The 27,083-nt window shown below is 44.5% G+C and overlaps 1 protein-coding gene across 1 annotated transcript in view; it reads left to right on the top strand.

Annotated features, from left to right (window-relative positions):
• Nucleotides 1–27,083, top strand: part of LOC144267525 (T cell receptor beta chain MC.7.G5-like) — a 167,545-nt gene that overhangs the window by 21,437 nt on the left and 119,025 nt on the right. The window contains exons 3-5 of the mRNA XM_077821607.1: nucleotides 15,427–15,436; nucleotides 15,932–16,000; nucleotides 18,520–18,536. Coding sequence (XP_077677733.1) covers nucleotides 15,427–15,436; nucleotides 15,932–16,000; nucleotides 18,520–18,536 — 96 coding nt within the window. The remainder of the gene's footprint in view (nucleotides 1–15,426; nucleotides 15,437–15,931; nucleotides 16,001–18,519; nucleotides 18,537–27,083) is intronic.

Raw genomic sequence — 27,083 nt, 5'->3', positions numbered from 1 at the left:
CTGCAAGGACACTGGCCACCAAAGATGAAAGTGTTCACGCAGCTGCCAACTATACTGAGTTAGTGTCTGACTACCATGGGTTGACAACAGGTGGTTGTTAGCTCAGGATAATCCCAGGTGTATACCTGGCCACACTCTGAATTTTCATAGGACACTGATAGTTCTGCTTTACTCTTAGTCTTCTAGTCAGCGCTGAGAGACCTGGTCTGGGGAAGGTATTTGGGAGGGAGGGGAGTTTACGGAGGAATATTCATAAGCCCCTAAAGCGAGTTAGGAGCACAACTTCATTGTCCAGATGGATGGCTGGTCCAAGATGAGCTCATCCTATGTTTTGGATTAATTGTGTAACGTTGTAAATTTGTACCTCTGCAAGGGGTTCCCTATGAGCACTTTTTAAATCTAAACAAACAGAAAAGGATGAGAAGGTTTTATTAAAAAAGAAAAGGTTCTGTATCGACAGTAGCCATGATAAAAATTACCTGAGCCATCCAATCTCATGCTGCAAGGTCCATGCTCATCATCAGGCAGGGTAGGTGCTGAGGCAGTTGGGAAAGGAAAGTATAATATTGTCCAGTTTGATCCATTTGGGAGGCTTTATTCCCTTCCCACTGAAACAAGAGGCATTGGCACAGGAACAGGATGCTGGACGAGATGGAAAACTGCTCTGTTTCAGTGAGGCTCTTATTTTGTATTGGGTGTCTCCTGCACTAAAGAACTGCTCCAGTAGAAAAGGTGTTGGGGGAACTGGGAAGGAGGAAGCTATTTGTGTACATTGGACCAAACTCACCCTTGGTGTAAGTTCAACTTCTTTGACTTGGATAAGTTTTGCTCCTTGTGGCTGAAGCCTTACCTTATACTGGTTTGAAATCAGCCAAATATCCCTTCAGATCAGTCTGCCTTGATAACTCCTTAGAGTATCTTTATAAATGCTCAAGTGAATCACTCCTCTTCCTTCTGGCCTGCGTTCTAACTTTCCTCATTTTGAGACTGTGCTTCTCCAATCAACTCTTTGGGGTCTCCTACAGAGATCCGAATCAGGAGAGTGAAATTATATTTATTCTTTCTTTGTTATTGTTTTTTTTTAATCTAAAGTAAAAAAAAATCACTCATATTGAAATTAGACTGGACTTTGTGAACTGGAAAAATTCAACTCCAAGGGCTGTATATCCAGCAACTCTCAAGAACACTAAAATTCCTTATTAGAGTAGAGATGGAAGGGTATATCCCATTCTGCATTCTCTTTGTTCTAGTGTCTTCTCTTGCAGGAGAATTTTAGGTCAGTTTCAAATTGGCATTTATATAGTCTTGGAAAAATTTGATTTTAATATAATTTTGATGGATAATATTGATGTTTATTTTAAAGCATATTTAACGATTTTTACTGATTTAAATTTTTACAGTTGTGGAAAATTATGGCGGGGTCAGACAATAATATTTTAATGAGAGTTGATGTTGAGATTCAAACATTAATGCTTTCTACTCATTAAAACACAAATTGTCAAGATCACATGTCAAAACATACAGTGTAAATATCCTAAATCAAACTCTAATATATTCTCAAGCAGCATTTTTCTCACTTTGCCTATCTGTAAATTTTAATTATTATCACCTTGATCAATCGGTCCCTCAACCCTCATCTAGATTGCGCTGATCACTACACATCTTACCCTTGCCTTCCTTCTCCATGTGCGACCATCCCATGTCTTTTCATGATGAAATCTTCCCATCTCTTTGGAGGTCAGCTGAGTGGTTGTTTCAGTTCCTGTGGGTACCACTCAGCGACAGCTGGCAGTCCATTGATTGTCAGTGAGCCTTGCTATATGCCCAGCACACCACATTTTACTATACCTGCTTTCAACAACGACAACCTGCATGCCACTCTCCTGTCTGATCACTTCATTAGGGACTTGGTTGCGGATTGAAATCCCCAGAATTCTTCTTTCCATCGCCCTCTCCATGACAGACAGTTGCTGCTCCTCTAGCTTCATCAGCACCCATGTTTTGCTGCCATACAACGTTGCCAGCAGTGCTGTTGAGTTGAAGAGGTTGGCGTGTGTTGCATTTGATTTTTCCTTGGAAGACATCCTTGATAGAATTGAATGCACACCAACCAGCTTTCTTTCTCTGTGAGAGTTCACCTTCCTGATTGTGGCAAATGTTAATTTTTTTGGCCCAAATAGATGTATTGCTTGACTTCATCCATTTGTTCTCCCTCGACTGTTATCTGGGCTTTTGGCAAGGCATCAGACAGCATAAATTTCGTTTTGGAGCCAGTTCATTTTCAGTCCGACTTGGCTGTTTTTGTGTCGAGTTCTTGCAGCATTTTCTGTAATTTGATAGTATTTTTGGCAATCAGTACAATATTGTCCACAAATTTGAGATGGTTTAATTGCTATTCTTTGATGCTGATTCCATCCCTACAATTCATCTGCCTCATTACCATCTCGAGGCAGGCTGTGAAAAGTTTTGATAAAACTGTGTCTCCTTGTTTCACACCTTTTTTAACTGGGATGCAAAGGGGAGTATCAAACAGAGTTATGTCTGTAGTGCAGGTTGAATTTGCTGCCTTTAGTAGTTTGATGTAGTTTGTGTCAATGCCCTGCTTTGCAAGAGCTTTCAACATGGCATCGATCTCTACGCTGTCAAATGCTTTTCCATAGTCGACGAAGGCAATGCATAAAGGAAATAGCTAGTTTATAGTGAAAACATTGTCCATTGTGCTGAAATTCCTTTGAAAACCTGCCTGCTCTCTTGGCTGCTGCTCGTCCACACTCTGTGAGAGTCAGTTTGTTATTATTTTGGTGAACAGCTTGTAGACGTGTGAGAACAGGCATATTGGACAATACTTCTTTGGATCTTCATGATAGCCCTTCTTGTACAGCAAAATGGTGTTGGGCTTCTTCCAGCTAGATGGTATCTTCTGCATTTCCAAATAATGGCTAAACCTCTGAGCAAAGGTTTCCCAGAGGTCTTGCCATCCAGCTCTTATCATTTCAGTTATCAGTCCATCTTTTCCTGGGACTTTTCCTTCCTTCATTTGGTAAAATGCATGTCAAACTTTGCTGACAAGGACTAGGAGTACACGCTCATTGGTCTGTTGAAGTGTTGGTACTGGCACATTTATCTGAGACACAAACAGTTCTGTGTAGCAATCTTTGTAGACGGCTTCCATCCCTGTTCTGTCAATTATTGCTTTTCCAGCATTGTTCTTCAGTGTCATTATTGTTGACCTGTACAGCATCAATTTCCTTTTTCATTTTTTGAGGCTTCTGTGATCTTCAGCCATCTTTAAGAGCCTTTAATTTTGGTACTTCTCAAAGTCCTCCTTTAGTCTTCTTCTTATCAACTTGCAGAGGAGGAAGTACTCAAGTTTGTCACCATCATAAGTGGGCTTATGTACCGACTGTGGTAAGGTTGTGTGAAGAGACAGAGGTCAGGCCACTGATAGAAGTGAGGAGAGAGCAGTACAAACATAAGGTCAGTGAGGTGATTAGACCAATCCATGGAGGCTTTTAAAATGAAAGAAGGAGTTTTGGAACTGGATCCTGAAATGCACATAGACCAGGTGAGTCTGTTCCATCCTCTATGGCCCTCATTCACCCTGTCCCCTCCACTCTCCTTTGCATGTCTTTGTAGTGGGGTGATGGTGATGCAGAAGGAGAAGTTTATAGCCACCCAGAATGGGAGCAAAGCAAGAATCCCAAGTGACAGCTCCTACTATACTGTCCGGTGGTATCAGGAGAAAAGTGCAGAAGGGCAGCTTCAGTTTGTAGCCACTTCCATAGGTGGGAATGCAGGAGAACTAGAAGAACAGTTCAAAACCTGATACTACTTGATATAGACAGCAACACTGACAACCTCAGCATAGGGATGGTTGAAGACACTGCAGTGTATTTCTGTACAGCTACTAAAGCAAAATGAGAACTTTGTGCCTCACATTTGTGCAATAACCCACCAGTGCTGTTCACCCCATGTCCCTCACAACCCACACACCTCGGGCCCAGCCACACACAGAAATGGTGTGACGGGAGAAAGAGATGTCACTTAGCACTCAACAACAGTGAGGGGTACCTAGTCACCAGTCATGGAAGCCAAGCCCTTTAGTTAGCCAGAGGCAGAGCAGTGCAAGCTTCCTTTCCCCACACACATACCCTCACATGAATGTTCTGCTTAGTCGCTGCTCTGAGGGCACCACAGCTACAAGGGAGAGTGTCATCTGCCAGGGATTCAGTGTAGTCCAATGGACACATCTACCACTCACTTGCCCTATGACCTTGGGCAGGTCACTTACCCTCCTTGTGCCTCTGATTCCCCTTGTAAAACAGAACAAATGATGCTCACCTACCTTTGGAAAGTGCTTAGAGATGAAATCTGGTAAGTGTTCATTAGCAGTGACAGTAGGAGTAAATTCAGTCTATGGGACATTCAGTCTTTGGCCAACTAGTGAAAAGGACTCCACTTTATGGACACCTGTCCCATCTGGAACTGGGCTGAAAGCCAGCAAATGGTTTCACACAGTCTGACAGACTGTAATGATGTAAGTGACAACTGACATGGGTGCAGGTAGAAATTAGTGACCTAGAGGTGAAAGGTTCTGTAAACCTTTCTCAGTCTGTCTGCCCCCAAAGATCTTTGCCCCAGTATGTGCCTGCCTTGCATCACAGCCATCAGCAGCTCCTCCAAACACTACCACAGGGACATACCATTGGAACAGCTTTGCTATATTCCAGGAAATAAATAATGCCAAGAGCAATGTAACAGGGTCGCTTGCTTCTGAAGGGCTGGAGAGACTGGAGCTAGTCACACCTGGCTACTGAATGAGCCACAACCAAGGAGATCGGATGATTTCCCTGTAAAGAGCAGAAGGACACTGCAGGGAATGGGGGTGCTCAGGAAAGTTGTGGCAGAGACTGAGGAAAGGCTGCTGCAGGGAAAACTCTGAAATATGGGGAGTTGCCCCAGGCAGGGGTGAAAGTGGGCCGGTATGGCGTACCGTTAAGAAGTCGGTAGTGTCCTGTATGCAGCCCCTTCCCTGTCGGCGGCCCTGCTGGTAGGGATCTTATCGGCACGGCCGACGATAGGGGAGGCAAAAGGGTCAATGACATTAAAGTGCTGCCACAGTGCCTTTTGTGAGTTGTGTGTTGTTCGTTCTTATACTCCAGCCCCTTTTGCTGGAAAAATTCTTGCCGGATCATGGGGTCAAACAGTTCCATGGTGTACGTGAGCTGCCAACTGTCCTTCAGGTGAATTGTAAATTTCTTGCTTACAGCTCCCGTGCTGGTAAATCTCTGATTAAGCAGTTAATAGTTTCTCAACATCTGTGCTCTGTCCTTTTGTTGTCTCTGAAGAGCTAGTCTGTGGGTGTTCCCCGGAACCATTTTAGTAACAATACAAGTAAAATCTCACAGTTTCATATGTAGTGTTGTTACACACATAATAATAGTACAGTGATGTTCATCGGATTGAGTTTTCATATGATATCTCACAAGGCATACTTTGTATAAAATATAATATAATCATATACAAGTGGTGAATATGGTATACAGGGTTTTACATGGGGTACATGATGTCACGCAAAGGTTGTCCCCTACAACCAATCCTTCTATGAGGTCTTCACTGTGATGCTGGCAGACCAGGTTCCAGCTCAAGCCAACACCCATAGGCCTCAGTGAATACTTACAAATGCATAGCTGGAAACCAATCTGGCTCACCTGTGCATTAGCATTGCTAAAATAGGTATTAGATTTATAAGGATGTGTTTAGTGTTTAGACTTTTTGAAATGGGGCTTGTATGATGCTGCATGTATTAATCTTACTTATAATCATAGAATATCAGGGTTGGAAGGGACCTCAGGAGGTCACCTAGTCCAACCCCCTGCTCACAGAAGGACCAGTCCCCAATTAAATCATCCCAGCCAGGGCTTTGTCAAGCCTGACCTTAAAAACTTCTAAGGAAGGAGATTCTACCACCTCCCTAGGTAACGCATTCCAGTGTTTCACCACCCTCCTAGTGAAAGTTTTTCCTAATATCCAACCTAAACCTCCCCCACTGCAACTTGAGACCATTACTCCTTGTCCTGTCCTCTTCTACCACTGAGAATAGTCTAGAACCATCCTCTCTGGAACCACCTCTCAGGTAGTTGAAAGCAGCTATCAAATCCCCCCTCATTCTTCTCTTCTACAGACTAAACAATCCCAGTTCCCTCAGCCTCTCCTCATAAGTCGTGTTCCAGACCCCTAATCATTTTTGTTGCCCTTCGCTGGACTCTCTCCAATTTATCCACATCCTTCTTGTAGTGTGGGGCCCAAAACTGGACACAGTACTCCAGATGATAATATCTGTATCCCATGTTGTAAGATAATATTTACGTGCTCTCTAAGTATAAAATTGTTTCTAAAACTCTAAGCCCCTTGTGATACAGCATGGCCAGAGGGCAGCAGGAGAGTTTTTTTTTTTTTTGAAGCAAAAAAGAATTTTATTTGTGTAACACTTACAAAGAATCACCAGAAAGGATAAAGAAAAACTATGCAACAAAACAAAAGCAAACACAAGGTATAACACAGCAGCCTTCAGGAGGGAGAAGTGTTCAGGCTAGCCTGGGCCCAGAGCGGGGGGGGCTTCCTCGACACTCATGGTCTTCCACCCCCTCGAGTTACCTAGTGCCACGCCCAGTGTCACCGATTATTCCTCTCCTGAGAGTGCCCGACAAGCAGGAGAGTGTTTTTTTTTTTTTTGAAGCTGAAAGAATTTTATTTGTGTAACACTTACAAAGAATCACCAAAAAGGATAAAGCAAAACTATTCAACAAACCAAAGCAAACACAAGGTATAACACAGCAGCCTTCAGGAGGGAGAAGTGTTCAGGCTAGCCTGGGCCCAGAGCCGAGGGGCTTCCTCGACACTCATGGTCTTCCACCCCCTCGAGTTACCTAGTGTCACGCCCAGTGTCACCGATTATTCCCCTCCTGAGAGTGCCCGACAAGCAGGAGAGTGTTAGAAGGGAGCCTTATTCCCTGCAGAGGGAAGAAAGTTTGCTATAAATTAATTCAAGCACCTGAAGCCAATTAAAGCACCTGAAGCCAGTCACATGATAAAAAACCCCTGCTTCAATCAGACAAAAGGAGGAGTTGAGGCAGAGTGGATTGGTGTCGGAGCGGAGAGCAGTTTGGAGGAGTTGAAGCAGAGTGGATTTGTGTTGGAGTAGAGAGCAGTTTGGAGGGAAGCAGAGGACAGTTTGGAGAAGTGCTGTGGTGGGCTAAGAAGACTAAGACCCTAGGTAAAGGGGCACCTGGTTTGTGCAGAGGTAGGGCAGGAAGCCCCACAAGCTGAAGACCAGGAGAGGGAAGTAACCCAGGGGAAGGAACCACCAGTTCTAGTGGTTTACCGCCATCTCTAGGGCCCCTGGGCTGGGACCCGGAGTAGAGGACGGACCCGGATCCCTCCCTCTTCACTCCCCTCCTCTAGGACACTAGTGGGGCAGGTTAATACCCCAGTTCAGGGGCAAGAAACTGTGCTCTGAACCCCCACCCAAGAAGAGAAAGCGCGAGACCCATCATAGTAGTGCCGGCAGTTTGCCACACCCATACACTCAGGAAAGAAGCATTACCAAGTGTGAAATATTAGTTTACCACAAGAGGTGAAACTCCTCTCCAACAAAAGAAAGCCTACAGGACCTGACAAACCTTTGTGGAACATCAGTGAACAAAAGACTTTGTTGACTGCTTCCCTCTTGCTCATGAAGAGGGGGCGTGCACAAGCACTCATCCCATCACAGCTTGAATGATGTGGGAAGGGAATAAAAATCCATTTAGAGAAGGAATTGTTTTCACTGTGCTTCCTGGAATTTGGAGAGGGCAATATTTCTAAGCATAACCAAGGGATCTCCAAGCTGCTTAGCTTGAGTTAGTGCTAAAGGACACAGAATGTTTGCATAATACAGCAGCTTCTATTACCTTTTGGAACCTAAGACTGTAACTCATTTGTGCATGTATGTTTACCTGCTTTAATCTTGTAAATAACTTTCATTTCTTAGTTAATAAATCTTTGGTTAGTGAATATAAGATTGGCTACAAGTGTTGTCTTCAGTATAAAATCTAAAGTGCAATTGGTCTGGTTTAAGTGACTGGTCTTTTGGGACTGGGAGTAACCTGAATATTGTTGTGATTTTTGGTGTAAGGGACCATCTACCACAAAGGCAGGCTTGACTGGTTGTCAAGATAAAACTGGAGTGCCCAAGCGTGACTCCATGTTAATGGTATTATAGTGCTCAAGGAGTTCACAATTCTTACTTCAGCACCTCAGCATCCTGTGAAGAAAAAGAGATAAAACACATGATAGAGAAACAGTGAAACACATGGCTCTGTGAAAAACATCCAGAACCATGTACTGTAAACACAGGGATGGAGATTCACGTCTCAGCCAATGATTTACTTACTACCCTGAGACAAATGGCCATGTACCAAAGTATGTGCATCCCCATCTCTGCCTCACTGAGCAGGGACACTCCCTTGCATTGGGTTTTACACCGCTCTGCTCTGTAGGGCTGATTCCTCCTAAAATAGACGGGATCAGTTTGTGGTTTGTCTCCAGGCTCCTACACGCACAAATGCAGCAGCTATGCCAAAAGGGCCTCTGCATGTTCCTCCCCCTGCTCTTGAGAGCAGTGATATGGATTCTTAGCAGAGAGACAGATCAGATGTGAGGCGATGTGCCAGTGTGACATAAATACAGGGGTGACTTCAGAGTGACAGGCCTAAATGATCATCTGAGCAGGGAGAACAAGGACTGAATTGGGCACATGGCTCTGGCTCCCCTGCTTAGGGGCTTCTTAAACAAAATCTACACCCTTAGCCCTAAGGTAATTTAAAACCTTCCCATTCTGGTTCTATTTACTCAGTCCTCTGGGTACACATTGGCCCTGCAGGCCCCAACCCTTGTTCAGTATCTCTCTTTGCTTTGGTAGGGAGTTCCCAGCCCTCCTCCCCAGAGCTGAGTCCCAGATCAATCACCACTCCCAGCCTGGCTGGACCTCAGACCTCTCCAAACTGCCTTGGTGTGACGGTCTTCCTCCTGCCATTGCAGGCTATTCCGAGCCCTCCTAGCTGGGGTCAGGGGTGAAAGTAATATTAAATTTATGTAGGGATAAAGTGAGACAGGCTAAAAGTCAAGTAGAGTTGGACCTTGCAAAGGGAATTAAAACCAATAGTAAAAGGTTCTATAGTCATATAAATAGGAAGAAAACAAAGAAAGAAGTGGGACCGCTAAAAACTGAGGATGGAGTGGAGGTCAAGGATAATCTAGGCATGGCCCAATATCTAAACAAATACTTTGCCTCAGTCTTTAATAAGACTAAAGAGGATCTTAGGGATAATGGTAGCATGATAAATGGGAATGAGGATATGGAGGTAGACATCACCATATCTGAGGTAGAAGCGAAACTCAAACAGCTTAATGGGACTAAATCGGGGGGCCCAGATAATCTTCATCCAAGAATATTAAAAGAATTGGCACAAGAAATTGCAAGCCCATTAGCAAGAATTTTTAATGAATCTGTAAACTCAGGGGTTGTACCGTATGATTGGAGGATTGCTAACATAGTTCCTATTTTTAAGAAAGGGAAAAAAAGTGATCCAAGTAATTATAGGCCTGTTAGTTTGACATCTGTAGTATGCAAGGTCTTGGAAAAAATTTTGAAGGAGAAGGTAGTTAAGGACATTGAAGTCAATGGTAAATGGGACAAAATACAACATGGTTTTACAAAAGGTAGATCGTGCCAAACCAACCTGATCTCCTTCTTTGAGAAAGTAACAGATTTTTTAGATAAAGGAAACGCAGTGGATCTAATTTACTTAGATTTTAGTAAGGCGTTTGATACGGTGCCACATGGGGAATTATTAGTTAAATTGGATAAGATGGGCATCAATAGGAATATTGAAAGGTGGATAGGGAATTGGTTAAAGGGGAGACTACAACGGGTCCTACTGAAAGGTGAACTGTCAAGTTGGAGGGAGGTTACCAGTGGAGTTCCTCAGGGATCGGTTTTGGGACCAATCTTATTTAATCTTTTTATTACTGACCTGGGAACAAAAAGTGGGAGTGTGCTACTAAAGTTTGCAGATGATACAAAGCTGGGAGGTATTGCTAATTTAGAGAAGGACAGGGATACCCTACAGGAGGATCTGGATGACCTTGTAAACTGGAGTAATAGGAATAGGATGAAATTTAATAGTGAGAAGTGTAAGGTCATGCATTTAGGGATTAATAACAAGAATTTTAGTTATAAGCTAGGGACGCATCAACTAGAAGTAACAGAGGAGGAAAAGGACCTTGGAGTATTGGTTGATCATAGGATGACTATGAGCTGCCAATGTGATATGGCTGTGAAAAAAGCTAATGTCGTCTTGGGATGCATCAGGAGAGGTATTTCCAGTAGGGATAAGGAGGTTTTAGTACCGTTATATAAGGCACTGGTGAGACCTCACCTGGAGTACTGTGTGCAGTTCTGGTCTCCCATGTTTAAGAAGGATGAATTCAAACTGGAACAGGTACAGAGAAGGGCTACTAGGATGATCCGAGGAATGGAAAACTTGTCTTATGAAAGGAGACTCAGGGAGCTTGGCTTGTTTAGCCTAACTAAAAGAAGGCTGAGGGGAGATATGATTGCTCTCTATAAATATATCAGAGGGATAAATACCAGAGAGGGAGAGGAATTATTTAAACTCAGTACCAATGTGGACACAAGAACAAATGGATATAAACTGGCCACTAGGAAATTTAGATTAGAAATTAGACGAAGGTTTCTAACCATCAGAGGAGTGAAGTTTTGGAATAGCCTTCCGAGGGAAGTAGTGGGGGCAAAAGATCTATCTTGCTTTAAGATTAAACTCGATAAGTTTATGGAGGAGATGGTATGATGGGATAACATGGTTTTGGTAATTAAATATTCATGGTAAATAGGCCCAATGGCCTGTGATGGGTTTTAGATGGGGTAAGATCCAAGTTACCTGGGAAAGAATTTTCTGGGAAAGAATTTTCTGTAGTATCTGGCTGATGAATCTTGCCCATATGCTCAGGGTTTAGCTGATCGCCATATTTGGGGTCGGGAAGGAATTTTCCTCCAGGGCAGATTGGAAGAGGCCCTGGAGGTTTTTCGCCTTCCTCTGTAGCATGGGGCATGGGTCACTTGCTGGAGGATTCTCTGCTCCTTGAGGTCTTTAAACTACAATTTGAGGACTTCAATAGCACAGATATAGGTGTGAGGTTTTTTTTGTAGGAGTGGTGGGTGAAATTCTGTGGCCTGCGTTGTGCAGGAGGTCAGACTAGATGATCATAATGGTCCCTTCTGACCTAAATATCTATGAATCTATGAATAAATTCTTACCGGTACGGGGGCCGGCTCTGGCCCCCAGAAGGGGCAGGACCTCAGGAGGAAGGGGCGGGGCTTGGGGGTCAGCCTCCACCAGCCAGCCCATCTACACTGTCTGGCCCCCACCGCCTAGGGCTCCGGCAGTGATTTAAAAGGGTCTGGGGCACCAGCTGCTGCTGCAGTAGTGGCAGATTTACCAGCAGGGGAGTTGTAAGGAAGAAATTTACAATTCACCTGAAGGACAGTTGGCAGCTCACGTACACCATGGAACTGCCTGACCCCATGATCCAGCAAGAATTTTTACAGCACAAGGGGCTGGGGTATAAGAATGAACAACACACAACACACAGATTACTTCTCCTCCCACATCTCCACTCATGGCAGCAAGATTGTTTGAAAGACAAAAAGACATCATTGAACTGGGGGGAGTGGACCTAACTGGAAGGCTTTCAAGGGAGTATGGACTGCTGAAAGTTTTTGAGTGAGAGATACCTTTTTGCTTTCAAATCTTATTTAACTTGGTAAAGCTTAGGAATTAGAGTGCAATTTTATCTCTTTTTTTTTCTTTTGTAACCAATTCTGACCTTTATGCCTTACCACTTGTAAATCACTTAAAATCTATTTTTCTCTAGTAAATAAAGTTGTTTTATTGTTTTGTCTAAACCAGTGTGTTTTAATTGATGAGCTGGGGAATCTCTACTCAGGTTAGCAAGGGCTGGTGCATAATCATTACCCTTTGATGGAATGACAAACTATGAGCTTGTATAGTCCAGTAGGCCACTGGACAGTACAAGACACACGTTTCTGGGTGTAAGGCTGGGGCTAGGGAATTTGTGGGTGTTGCCCTGTATGTAGTCCATGAGTGGCTGGGAGAGCATTCATGTATTTAGCGGGGTATGACTTTGCAGGCTAGTGGCTGTGTGTGAGCAGAGCCTGGAGGGGTTTGATGTTCACCAGCAAAGCAGTATAAAAAGCACCCTGGGCTGGAGAGTTAAGGGGACACAGTAATTCAACAGTGCAGCTTGTGTCCTGGGGAATGTCACACTTGGTTTGAGTGATTATGAGTTAATACAATTTAAACTAAAAGGATGGATTAAGGGAAGCAGTTAGGGAAGTGTACTGAACTGAAGAACTCTGGATATAAATTTGCAGGACGCTTGGAATTACTTTAAATCAAAGTGGCGGAAGTTCTCTGAAACCAGCATCCCAAGCAAGGGGAAAAATTCATAGGGAAGGGTTGCAAACCAAACTGGATGAACAACTATTTCAAACAGGTTGTTAAGAGAAAGCATAAAGCCTACAATGAATGGAAGATGGGATGGATCTCAAGGACAGCTACATCTTGGAAGTCAGAAAATTTAGGGGAAAAGAATTGCCCTAAGCCAAGCAGAACTGGAACTTGCATATGTAGCCCCCCTCCTGTTCACTGGCCCAGGATGAGGTTGTTCAAGATAGGGAAACCTGCCTTGCGGCTTTTTACACAACTTTAGGAAATTGGGCCTGAGGCTCCTCTGTGTGCTCTGTGTTGTGTGTCAGTGTGTGCTTGCTTCAGACCAGTGGTGTAAGTAAGCGGGTATGGTCAAGTACACCATACTATTAAGACATTTATTGCTAATACACTCTACTGGAAAGACAGATTTTCCGAACCGCAGGGTTCTCCTGGGAACTACAGGGGGAAAAGGGGCAGAGTGTGGGGCCATGGAGATGGAACCCATCTCACCTGGTCTATGTGCATTTCAGGATCCAGTTCCAAAATTCCCTGCTTGATTTTAAACTTCTCCACAGACAGATCTAATCACCTCACTGACCTTGTGTTTGTACAGCACCCTCCTCACTTCTATCGTGCATTGACTTCACTGGGCTCCTTTCACCCATTTTCACTCTCTGCCTCTCTCCCTTTCTGGGAGCATGAAACTGGCTTTTATTTCCTAACACAGATGAGTCTCTCTGAACCCGAGTTAATTTTATAGACACAGACTGGGTGTCAGTAACACCTGCTAATGTTGATGCCTGCAGCAGAATTTGCACAAACACCCCTATTTAGCTACCAGCACTCAAATGATGAGTAATTGTTCTCCTGATACATGCAGCTCCTTCCAATAGTTCCTTTGCTCTGCTTTATTTCCAAAGAGCTCCCTATAATGTTCTCTTCACTGTTCGCCTGAAGTCTGAGCATCACTGAACTACAGGATCCATATCAGGCAATGCTAGACAGATGCCAATAAACACTGAAATCCCCACAGTGCCTCCCGGTCTCGAGAACTTCACAGCTGACTGTAGATTGTTCATCTAGCAATCTCCAAAATGCAGTTACACAATTGCAGATAGGGAAGTGAAGGAAGACAATTTCTACAGGGAGGGGATGGGGAAACAGAAGGAAGTGAAATATCTAGGCAGGAAGATCTCAAGGAAAGCAAAGAAAGATATCTCAGTAGGAAAATTTGTTCAAATGTACTCAAAGAGAAGCCTGAGTGACAATGAATCAATATATAAAAAACTACTAACAAATTTAAAACTAATTTATTAAACAACTGTGTATTTCCATTTATGTTTTGACTGTATTTTTTTAAAGTATCCCTGGCTATCCAATGTGTTCCACAGATTCTGAGAAAACTGGAAACATTTCCATGGCACTGCTGATGCGCCACTGAGACTGCAATACAGTCAGCATATGGTTCAGTCTTCCAAGAAAGGTAGTGAAGTTATATGCTCAAATAAATTTGTTAGTCTCTAAGCATAGTTAGAATTGTTAGAATAAATCATATTCACGATATGCTCAAATAAATTTGTTAGTCTCTAAGGAGTCACAAGTCCTCCTTTTCTGTTTGCAGAGTAGCGAGACTATCAGAATGGTCCAATATTAGCCTTCCCCACTCTGGCAGTGTAGAGCTAACAAACCAAAGCATCCAAGAGCAAAACCAGAAAAGGAGTCAACAATCTTCCTGACTGAGTCTATAGCTTCACCCCTGTAACATACAGCCAGTTATCAAGTGTGGAGGAGAATATCTGAACACAGGAGAGATGGGGAGAGTCAGAGGGGAGGGTGTCCTTGTCTGAGAGTTTGCAGATGCAGAGATTATTTAAAAAGAAAAGGAGTACTTGTGGCACCTTAGAGACTAACCAATTTATTTGAGCATGAGCTTTCGTGAGCTACAGTTCACTTCATCAGATGCATACCGTGGAAATTGCAGCAGACTTTATATATACACAGAGAATATGAAACAATACCTGTGTATATATAAAGTCTGCTGCAGTTTCCACGGTATGCATCTGATGAAGTGAGCTGTAGCTCACGAAAGCTCATGCTCAAATAAATTGGTTAGTCTCTAAGGTGCCACAAGTACTCCTTTTCTTTTTGCGAATACAGACTAACACGGCTGTTACTCTGAAACCAGAGATTATTTAAAGCACCAACATTTATCTGGTGTCTTCCATCTTCCTGACAGATCCTAAAGTATGCTGCATTCTAACAGTAGGAAATTCTCACCCACCACTGAAATGTAGCCAAGACAGGGATGGAATATGGCAGCTGTCCTTTGCTAGTACTGCTGCAGTGTCATGTGACTTTTCCCTTTGGAACTGCCAGGGGGATCTAGAGAGGCAGAAAGAGATCAAGATTTGGCCAGGACACTGACTGAGCAGGATACAGACATATCCCAGAATGCTCACTGTCAGGATCACACAACCCTAATGTAAAAATATTTTCACTGATCAATGTGAAGCAGCAACAGGCTTTGTGTAGAGGGAGAGGGGCTGAAGTCACACATTTTGCATCAGAATGTCTAACCACCACAATTCCGACGTGTGCAGATCTGGGCTTGGAGTTTTATCCATAATGGAATGAGAGGCAGTTGCACACTTCAAATCCACATCTGGACCCTGCTTTACTACCTCTCATATTTGCACTGCCTCATGATCATCAGTTCTGCTCCCTTTTGTGGTTTTACAGAGCTCCGCCTGCTAAAGGCACACAGAACTTTGTTCAATGGAAATGATCACTCTGGCTTGTCTTTGCTGCAGACGCAATGTGGAGGGCATTGGGTCTCTTCCTTGGCTTCCAGCTTCTGGCAGGTAAGAAACTGTCTTTGATAAATGTTTTGACTCCAGGATGGTACAGCTTTACTTTAGCGTCTGAGATGAGAAGCAGAATGTGGGGAGGAGGGTGTTTGCTGCAGATGATGGAAGCTTCATAGGAGAAGGCTCCAGTACCAAACTGACAAGAACGTGTGAAGGGACAAAGGGAGGAAACCTTTGCTAGATGAATGGCGGAAGCAGGGAGGAATACGGAGGAGCTGCTTCCAGATGGCAGGAACTGGGCAGGAGTGGGCTTATGTACTGACTGTGGTAAGGTTGTGGGAAGAGACTGAGGTCAGGCCATTGATAGAAGTGAGGAGAGAGTAATACAAACATAAGGTCAGTGAGGTGATTAGACCTCACTCTCCATGGAGGCATTGAAAATCAAAGGAGGAGTTTTGGAACTAGATCCTGAAATGCACAGAGACCTGGTGAGGCGTGTTCCACCCTCCATAGCCCTCATTCACCCTGTCTCCTCACTCTCCTTTGCAGATCTTTGCAGTGGGGTGACAGTGACACAGAAGGAGAAGTTTATAGCCATCGACAATGAGAGCAAGGGAAGTATCCCATGTGAACATGATGTCAGCTCCTACTATACTGTCCTGTGGTATCAACAGAAGGCTACAGAAAGGCAGCTGCAGTTAGTAGCCACCTTCGTAGTGAGGGACTGAGTGTTCTGACTGAGTGTTCTCTGAGAGCAAATAAGTTTCAGAAATGGTTAAACCCGAAGAGCTATTCAGAACAGTGGGTAAATTAATATTCACGAATGCTGTTTGGCTGCATTAGACCAGCTCATTCATAGATAGATACATACATACATACATGCATACACTCTATGTATGCATGTTAGTGTGCAAACAAGTTCACTGTGGGGGACACGACACCTTCTCGGCACAGGGCAATGTCACAGATAGTCCACCCCATGTTCACCTGTGCTGCTGGAATTTAACTAACTCCCCAGTAACTACAGTGGATTCCCAGAAAAGCAGAAGAAGAAAGGAAACAGGCTATCAGAAATATTTTCTATTTGCCTTCCTGGTAATGGCCACTGGAGGGGGATCAGAGACACGGGAAACCAAAGAGAAACACCTGAGAAGACCTAAATGAGATGTCAGAGGGCAGTGAGAAGGGTGACACATGTGGAATGATGTCATCAGGAGTGAGACCCAGATCTGGAGTGTCAGAGAGAAGTTGCAAGAAAGGAGGCTGAGATGGTATGGACATCTACTAAGGATGGATGAAGGAAATCATGTGAGGGAGGCACTTGAGACTAGAGTTCGTGGGCAGAGAACAAGAGGATGGCCAAGAAAATGGTGGTGGACTGCGTATGGTAGTGGCAGGGAGTGAGCCTTCCACCAGCAAGCCAGGAAAAGACTGATCCAGCGACCTGACCCCAGCTAGCTGGGAAAAGAGAGGAAAAGAAGAAGAGGAAGAGCAAGAATTGATTTGTAATCCAGTGTTTAGGGCACTCACTTGGGGGGTTAAAGATCCCTGTTCAAATCCCTTCTCACTATCAGTCAGAAGGGAGACTTGACATAGTGTGTCCTCCACATCCCAGGTGAGTACCCTAACCACTGGACAGTTATGAAGGAGGTTGTCCTCCTCCAGCCATTTGTGTGGAGATAGGCAGCCTCAGAGCACATCTACCAGATTGGGCCCACAGACAAGATAGGCAGCTAGATACCTGTCTTACCCCAGTTCGTGGATCATTCTGGAGCTAAGACGTATGGAACCCTTGAGTGAGGTGGCAGTGTGCACACCCAGAGGCAGAAAAATAGACACCAGGGGAACTTTTACTCTCAAAACTTTAGGCATTTACAGGGTTAGGCAGCAGCCAAGCATTGCAGTAGTGTCTAAATCTAGGATTTAGGTGCCTATGTATCCAGGCCTTTTTGCCTGAAACTCTATCTGATAAAACTCTGGAATAAGCAATACATTCCTTCAAGTCAATCTGCCTTGATAACTCCTCATATTGTCTTTATAGACTCTTGTGTGCCTCTGCCTTCTCCCTTTGGTTTTAACTTTCCTCTTTTAGAAAATATGCTTCTCCAACCAATTCCTTCCAGTCTCCCTCTGAGATCTGAATCAGAGAAGTGACTTTATATTTGACTTCATATTTGTTCATTCATTTTTGTTTTGTAAAATAATCAAAAGAGCATTAGACTAGATTTTGTGACCTGGAAAAATCTAACCCCGAATGCTGTTAGTCCAATAACTTTCAAGAGCAGTAAAATTCCCTAAAAGAATAAATGGATCAGAACTCAGGTTCTATAGATGAAAAGGTCCAGATCCCATTCTGCACTATCCTTGACCCATTTTGATGTCTTGCAGAAACATTTTAGTTCAGTTTCAAAGTGGCATTTATAATGTAACCCTTCTTCCAGGTGGAGCTGTCAGCAGCTAGGATATCTAGGGTTTCCTTTTCACCAATACCTAGAGGTTTCTTTTCAACAGTACAATACAGAACCAGCTCAAGCCCCATCCAGTAACCTGGGAAAATTACACACCACCCCTGGGTGCCTCTGAGAGGCAATAATTCCCCACTCGCAAGCACAGAGTCTGAGTATAGAAAATAAACTTTTAATGAAAGGAGGGAAGTTACCTGACATTGATTAGGGAAAATGCCACGAGCAGGATTCATAAGCATAAAACTGTGAGCAGGACACCCACCCCAGAGTGTGTGGGGCAGAGTTTCCCCTAATGTTCTTGAGTTCTACAACCAACAGTTCCTTTTTCCATGTCTCCCTTGGCTCCCTCTCCATACCCTACGCACAGTGTTTCTCCTTGGTGAGTTAGGAGTACAACCCAGGGTTCAGGGTGCATTTTGTGAGTTCACCTCCCATCCAGGGAAGAATGCACTTTGCTTGCTCCGCCATCTGAGCACTTGCTCTGGATGGCTGGCCCGCCAGCCACTGTTCCTCGTCACCTGGCTGCCCGCCAGCCGCTCTCCCACTCCACTGGCTGCCCCACCAGCTGCTCATTCCAATCTGCTGGCCGCCCCACCAGCTGCCTGCTTCCTCCGGCTGTTCCCAGTAGCCACCTGCCTCTCTGCTGTGACCTCTGCAGGTCAGTCTCTTAAGATTCTAACCAACGCTTAGTGATTGTCAGCGCTTAGTAATTTTTAGCTCTTAGTGATTGTCAGCTCTTAGTTGGGGAACCTGAAGCAGGCTGGGAGGAAATGCCATCCCACCACAAGTGATTTCAGCTCTACTGAGCATTAAAATAACAAAAGACTCCTAATAAAACCTATTTAGCTCAATCTTTGAACAGTAGGGAGGAACAGGTTAAACCAGATCAGAGACCCTTAGGGAGAACCCACACCTCCTAGCTGAGATACTTGTCCCCACCGCTCTTACTGTCACAGGGCTCTGACATTTGAGCCCCTGGCTTAGTGAGTTCCTTTCAGCTGAGGGTGACCCCCTCATTCATGACAGGTTAAGCACAGTTCTGCTCCCCTTTACTCATACAATAAAGATAACAACATTGATAACAACATTTCACTACCCCACAGTATTAAAGTGGTTTGTAACCCAACACCAGCCAAAGTTGATCACTTAGAGCAACACCGCTCTGTCTGCTGGATATCTAAGCAGAGTAGGTTTGTTCACGTAAATACAGTCTGCACCTGAAGTCTCTCCCCATCCCCAACTAGCTGTCAGGGGAGAGTTCATTCAGACCCTGCTTACAATACCACAACAATATTTCAGGGTGCAATGCCATGGAGAAGCATTAGAGGTCAAGTGATAGACTGGGTAGACATAGCCTGGGTGTCAGTAACACCTGCTGATGTTGATGCCTGCAGCAGAATTTGCACAAACACCCATAGTTAGCCATCAGCACTAAAACAACCTTCTCATGTATAAGAGTTCTCCTGACACACCCAGCTACATCCAATAGTGCCCTTGCTCTGCTCTATTTCCAAAGAGCTTCCTATAGTGTTCTCTTCCCTCTGAGCCTGAAGTCTCAGCACCACTGAACTACAGAATCCATATCAGGCAATGCTAGATAGATGCTAATAAACAATGAAATCCCCACAACTCCTCCCAGCTTCGAGAACTCCACAGCTGACTGTAGATTGTTCATCTAGCGATCTCCAAAAAGCAGTTACACATAAGATTTGGATTTTCTCACCTTTGCAGGTAGGGAGCTGAAGGAAGATAATTGCTACAGGGAGGGGATGGGGAAACAGAAGGAAGTGAAAGATCTAGGCAGGAAGATCTCAAGAAAAATAAAGAAAGATCTCTCAGTGGGAGGGGAGTATTTGTTCAAATGTACTCAAAGAGAAGCCTGAGTGACAATGAATCAATATATAAAAAACTACTAATGAATTTAAAACTAAATTACTAAATAACTGGGTGTTACCATTTGAGTTTTGATTGAATTTGTTTTAAAAATATCCCTGGATTTCCAAAATATTCCACAGATTCTGAGGAGAAAATTGTGGAAAACAAGAAACATTTCCATAGCCCTGGTACTGCAACAATAAAATTTCAATACGCTCAGCACAAGGCCGAGTCTTTCAGGAATGGAAGGAAAGAATGACTTCTACTACACTCCTGGGGGCAGAATGCAATAACATGAGTTAGGATTTGCTCGGGAGCCAGGGTTAATACCTCTGAATCTCTTCTATAAAGTGCTGAAGAAATGTTTGTGACCATGACTGCTCAGAAGACCGTTTTGGATGTCATCTAGAAGAACATTATACACCATTCCAATTTCTCCCCTACCCGGTTTTCACAGGGGAAGTCATAGGAGAGGGAGGGCCTCTGGCCTCCTCATCACTTCCTGTCACCTTCATAAAAACGAAGAGGTGAACAAGAGAGAAGAATAAAATTCACTGGCAAAAATGTTGAGATTGCTGCTGCTTCTGGTGCCTGGTAAGAACCTAGAAATTCTTCCCCAAGCCTGGTGCACAGGCGGAGCACTGCTTCCCTACAGACATGCATAGGCCGGGAGATCAATGAGAATGTTTGCAGTGTTCTGGGAACCTGATGTAGAAGAGACATCAACAAACTGGAGAGAGCTCTGAGAATATCAGTGAAAGTGTTGGGAGCACCTAGGGACTACCTATTGAAGAAGGGTTAATGGAATTTAATCTGTACAGCTCAGCCAAACTGCTAGTGAGACGAGAACTAGGTACTATGACACAACTATTTGGAGGGTTACATGTCTGTCAAGGAGGAAGAAGAATTGTTTTGGGTGGGACAAGGTGATGTAACTAGGGGTAAATGGGGTGAAACTGTGTAAAAGCGGGAAATGTCTGTCTAGAACCCACGAAAACCTTCCTAACAATGAGGCTGTGCTAGGCTGTGCAACAGTCTCCTAAGGGAAGAGGAAGAAAAAACATGGATTTCGTACTTGGAAACTGGTCTGATGAGTCCATGGAGATGATGCTATAGGGAGCAATCCTACACTGGCTGAGGGAGAGGGAGGCATTTAGAATGTGATTTTAAAGGGTTTTTACATCTCTAATTTCTAGGCTTTTTGTCTTTGTTTCTCTCACACAGGCTCTGGGCTGGGAGTCCTCATCTCTCAGTTCCCAAGAACAGCACCCCAGAGACGTGGAGAAATCATAAAGATAACCTGTGTTCAGAATGAAACCAGCTATACTTACATGTACTGGTACAAACAGCTCCAGGGAGAAGGACCAAGGTTAATAGCCCAAAGTGTGGATGTGTCTAGTACCACCCATGAGAAGGGGTATAATGCATCCAAGTTTCCAATCACTAGACCCAATACCAAGATTTCTTCCATGAGCATTGTGGATCTGAGAACCCAGGATTCAGCCAACTACTTCTGTGCTGCCAGTGAGTACACAGTGCTGTGAGGAGATCAGCAACCCATTCAGAAACTTGCCCCATAAATGAGAGAGAGAGCTGACAACAATGGGAGAGAGAGAGAAAGAGAGAGAGATGCTGACAGGCCAAAGCACACCTGACTTCAAAACCACAGAGGCATTGTTCGTTTCCCATAAAAACGGATATTTTGCAGCTGTCAGTGGCATGCCAAGTAAAAGGCCTACTGTAGCCTGTATTGTTCAGGGGAACAGCTTTGTTTTGTGTTATTCTCTGAGTTTTCTGTTTGAATTAATAAACTGAAAAAAGACCTGAAAGATATTTAGGCGTTAGTCGCTCCTAGACTTTCAGGCCAGGATTTCTACAAACCAATAAAATATTATTGAGTACAATGCTAGGGGCCACCACCCGGGATTAATCTTGAGGTATGATGGGGTCCGCTCTCTTTCTCTCTTTGTGAATGTGTCTGTGTTTGTGCATGCAACTGTTTTTCACTTTTGTAAGGTTCAAGTGACTCTATGAATCCTAGTTTATGTTACCTATGGATTGGAGGCCAGTAACATTTCCTGGTAAATCTCCCTGTCGCAGAAGCACAATTGTTCACACTGACATCCAAGTTTGATCTTGGCACTAAAATCATTTATTCTTATTTTTTTATTACAGAAACACATAAAGGCCTCAAGATCAAGGCCCCACTGTGCCAGGCCTTGTACAAACCCATAGTAAGAGACTGGTCCCTGCTTTACAAGCTCAAAATCTGAACAGACAAGACAGACAAAGGGTGAGGGGAGAAACAGAAGCCCGAGAGGAGGACTGGCCTGCATGGCTTCCTTCTCCTCCCACGGCTGAGAGGGGGCAGGAGTCCTTGACACAACCTCCTCCATATCCCTGACTATCTTGGAGAGCTGGTAGAAAGGATACAGTGAGAGAGAACAGGCATGTGGCACTTTCTCTATCATGAGAGTAGGAGGCTCTCTACATGGTACAGTCTCGTGGGTTATTCTGGGACGGGCATCCAATATCCTCTTTGGCTTGGAGAATGGGACAGTCATTCTTGGTTCCCATCAACTGGTGAATATAATAAGATCAGACTTTCTCTCATGCCAGTTACGGTACTCCAGCTCCCAGCCAGAAGACATAAGTTCTGAGGCCACTGCAGAAATAGGAGAAAACTGCTGTGAGAAAAATAATTAATGAAACCTTTTTGAGACCTAATAGGAAGTTTGGGTTAATTCTTATATCTTTGGTCTAGAGCTAACCATAGTGGTCTATTGGAGTGTGCAACTGTCTCCCCAAGGGATGTGGTGGGGGCCCCATTACTTGAGACATCAAACACTGGGCCGGACAAAGCGTTACTCAATAGTCTGTAAGGGCTTTTCCCGGCTCTGTCTTCTCTGATTCATTTACTTCTTTTCTACAGTCTAGAAAGTTTGTGATTTCACCAGGCAATAATTTGCAGGAACTAAATCATGGGTTCAGCACTAGGCAGCTGCTAGAAGAAACTAGGACTGATGGAGGAAGGTGAATTTAGGTTTAATAGGTGATGTCACTAACAAGGGCCAGGTGAGTGGCTGCTTGTGGGGCTGTGCAAGATGCATCCCTGAGCAGAAAATCTGACGTGATCTCTAACTGCTCATTTCATTTTGTCTTAGGTGACTCAAATGTTCAAAAATTTAGGATCTCAAGGGTGAATATGAAAACCAGCTACAGGCATCTGAAAGATCTGAACACCTAGGGTAAAGAGGAATTACTTTGGAGGGATATAAAGGGGCCATAACTTGGAGGGAATGAGATTAAATTGGATGGAAAGGAATAATTTAGGCTAGACAATTAGGAAACATTTCCTCAGATTGAGGTCTTAATGGGCTGTGGAATAATGTATCCCAGGGAGATGGTGGAAGCCCTATAATTTAAAAGTAGTAGATAAAGTCCAAGAAAATATACTCTAGGGAAAAACCCTGTTCTGTCTTGGGGTGGGATTAGCAGGATGTGAGTTTTCCCCAACTCTAATTTCTATGATTTTAGTACGTGTCTAACAATGCACAGGATGGGCTGGAAAAAAATGTTTCCTTTTCTTTTCTAGACTATAAGTGGCTCATGTTACAGCCATCGGGGTGTTTTCTCCGTTGTAAAGTTCTGGAAATAACAATGCTCCATTATTTTTCATCGTCAGTTGTCATGTTAAATACACAATAACAAAAAGCTTTTCTTTTACTGGTGAATCTTGGTGCCAGGGAAAGGTGCTAGACATGACAGCTCCCAGAAACTGAACCATAATCTTTAACCAGAGCATACATACATCCCTTTGCTTCCATTGACATTTGATGAGACCTCAACACAGTTCTCCTTCACCTCTCTGGAAATGGCTCTCTCTCCTACAACATGCAAACAGTATGTCAGACATGTGTATAATTAAATAAACATATTAGTGAACTGTAATTGAGCTGCCTCCTGTATTTGTAATTATGGCTCATAACGGTTACTCAGATAGCATGACTGAACATTGTTAAATAGAACACACACAAACTGCTTATTGCAGTGGTTCTCAAAGCCAGTCGGCCACTTGTTCAGGGAAAGCCCCTGGCAGGCCAGACCGGTTTGTTTACCTTTTGCGTCTGCAGGTTTGGCCGATCGTGGCTCCCACTGGCTGCAGTTCACTGCTGCAGGCTAATGGGGGATGCGGGAAGCGGCGCAAGCCAAGGGACATACTGGCCTCCCCTCCCACAGCCCCCACTGACCTGGAGCTGCGAACCACAGCCAGTGGGAGCCATGATCAGCAGAACCTGTGGATGCGGCAGGTAAACAAACCGGTCTGGCCCGCCAGGGGCTTTCCCTGAACAAGCGGCTGACTGGCTTTGAGAACCAGTGGCTTATTGCATAAACCTAAGCATGCAACTATGGATGTAACTGCATTTATTCAGCACAGCCACCACAAAACACTGATACAAACTAAAGCTCTTCTGCCTGAATGTTCACTGATCACTAAAAAGTAGCACAAAAATGGTTAAACCAAAGAGGCATTCAGAATACTGGATGAATGAATATTCATGAATATTGTTTTCGCTTCATTTGACCAGCTCATTCACACTTAGATAGACAGAATGTGCATCACTTTCATACCCATATGAATTCCTATCCCAAAGGATCTTCTACATGTAAGCAGACTCAGGATGAGCTCCACCCTGACATCTGGTGGTGAGGTGTGGCAAGTTGTGGAAAAGAACTTCAGGGGCTGATCTCATTTGCATAGGCACACCCACCCCACCCACCATGAGCCCATAGCTGCCCAAATGGTCACTTTGGCTGCTGTGGGATCCCCAGTGTCTCTGTTATTGGGGCAGGAAGAATAAATTGTTATTACCCTGATTATGGGAATCAAGGACAGTGGAACTGCACTTGGCCTTTTGTTATGATGGAGGGACTTGCCATCAACTAAGTAGCACTCGCTAGGCAAGGGACATGGGTTCCAAAACTCTGTGACTTGAGAGAGGTTGGGTGCAGGTATTAATACTTGTTGGTATGCTCCCCTCCCCCGGTGAGGGCCTTGCGTGTTAATTGTACTTCCTCCTCTCTCCACTGTGGAATATCAGAGCTAATTTTGATTCTATTAGGAGTCTAGTTACAGGCTGCTGACCTGAATTCCCTTTGGGCTAATGGTGCTCTAGCACTGAGGTTCCCCTACTACAAGCTGAAATCACAAAAGAGCTAAGCTTACTAAAAGCTGAAATAACTGAGTGTTGTATTAAGCAGTAGGGGAGCCTGAAGATATATGGTAGAGCAGTTTGCGGGACGGTGAGTGGAGTGGCTGGTGGAGCAGAGCAGTTTGTTGGATGCCTAGAGCAGCCCATAGGGTGGCTGGCAGAGCGGAGTCCCGTGGAGAGGTGGGGCCATCAGCTTTGGACCACGTAAGGTGCCCCTTACCTCCCTTCCCCCCCCCCCGCCCCCCAATCTCCACCCAGGTTGGGAGGTAAAACTCTGCAGTTAAACTTTTGAACTCTGGGGCTGCCCTGACCAGGGACAGAGACTTTTGGGTCGTTGGACTTTTGGGACTTTGGGTGATTTGGGTTGCTGGGCTCAAGAACCAAAGGGAAAGGACATGCCCCAATTTGCTTGGGGTGGGTTTTTTGCTCATGGGTTGTGTTATGAATCCTCTTTGTGGTGTTTCCCCAACATAATGCCACATTGTTTCTCTCTGTTATTAAAAGGCTTTTTGCTACACTCAGACTATGTGCTTGCGAGAGGGGAAGTATTGCCTCTTGGAAGCGCCCAGCGGGGGTGGTATATATTTGTCCCAGGTCACCGGATGGGGGCTCGAGCCTATTTTGCATTGTGTTATTCGAATGGAGCCCCTAGATACTGAACCTGGCCCTTGTTGCTGCCAACTCTGACAGGCAGAAGGGTTACATACAGGCTCTGAATACTGGTACCATTCACTCACTTCTTGGGGAGGAACAGGCCTGGCATTCTGGCAAGTACAATACATGACTTTGGCATAGGATGGGAAATCACGTTGAATACTGTATAGCATGAAATTGCAGGGGTGATTTTGAGAACACACCAAACTTTTAACCCTGTTGGAATTGTCCAGGGGTCTGCTGGAGGCAAACACGGCAGTAGATAGAATGCTCTGGGATCTTTAACCACCATGAATGCTCAGGCCTTGCGTTAAAAGGCTGATTGGGAAGTCTGTAATATAGAGGTAAATATCTGAGACAAAGTGTCATTTCTTTCTTCCCTGACACACTTTTCAGAGCCAAGTGGCAGCAGTGGGAGGGGTATTGCACTCCTCTCACTTCCTGTTGCCTTAGCAAGATTCAAGTGCACAAGAACCAATCCTGTCACATTTGTTGCTAGAGATGTTGAAAATTCTTCTCCTTCTGATGCCTGGTAAGAACCCAGAACTCACATCCTGCAATGGGGATACAGCAGCATGGCTAGGCACAGACAGGGGTGGCATTGGACAGAGGCCCCTTTTGTGCCGGGGTAATGTATCTCTGCTCCTTGCCCCCTTGTTCACAGAGGTGCTGAGGCTGAAGACTTCATCTCGCAGTGTCCAAGAGCAGTAATCGAGGAACCAGGGGAAGCTGTGAACATGAGCTGTTACCAGAACAACAATGCCCACACAAATATGTTTGGTACCAGCAACTCCAGAGAGAATGTCTGAAGATAATAGCCATTATTTATACAGCGTCAAATCCCTTTTATGAGAAAGACTTCGATGAGAGCAAGTTCCCAGTCAGCAGAGAACACAAAAGGCTATCTGCCATGACTGTGAAGAGCATGAGAATGGGGGGATAGCTCAGTGGTTTGAGCATTGGCCTACTAAACCCAGGGTTGTGAGTTCAATCCTTGAGGGGGTCATTTAGGGATCTGGGCCAAAAATTGGGGATTAGTCGTGCTTTTGAGCAGGGGGTTGGACTAGATGACCTCCTGAGGTCCCTTCTAACCTTGATATTCTATGACAGCCAGGGATGCAGCTACCTATTTCTGTGCTGCCAGTGAGCACACACAGCTGTGAGCGGATCAGTGACTCAAGCAAAAACTTGCCCTCCCCTGAGTGAGATAGATGCTGAGAGATGCACCTGAGATCACACTTCAAAACTATAAACAACAGCAGCATTGACACTGACACTAATTATGGAACTGAATCTAGGCACTCAGATACCCGTGAGATTGGGTACTAGACAGAGAGTAACAACTAACAGGGGCAGCAGTCCTCCTGCATAAACTGTTCAGGACCTGAGGACAGAAATAATATTAATATTTAACAAATAATTGTTCCTCCACACACCTGTGTCTCTGGTCCATGTACAGTATTGTGCAAAGAGGTTAGTTATGGGGGAGATAAC

Source organism: Eretmochelys imbricata, chromosome 1 (genome assembly GCF_965152235.1).
Source record: "Eretmochelys imbricata isolate rEreImb1 chromosome 1, rEreImb1.hap1, whole genome shotgun sequence".
In the NCBI taxonomy this organism is placed as follows: Eukaryota; Metazoa; Chordata; order Testudines; family Cheloniidae; genus Eretmochelys; species Eretmochelys imbricata.
Note: the sequence above shows the minus strand (reverse complement) of the source record. Positions and strands in the feature narration are given on the sequence as shown.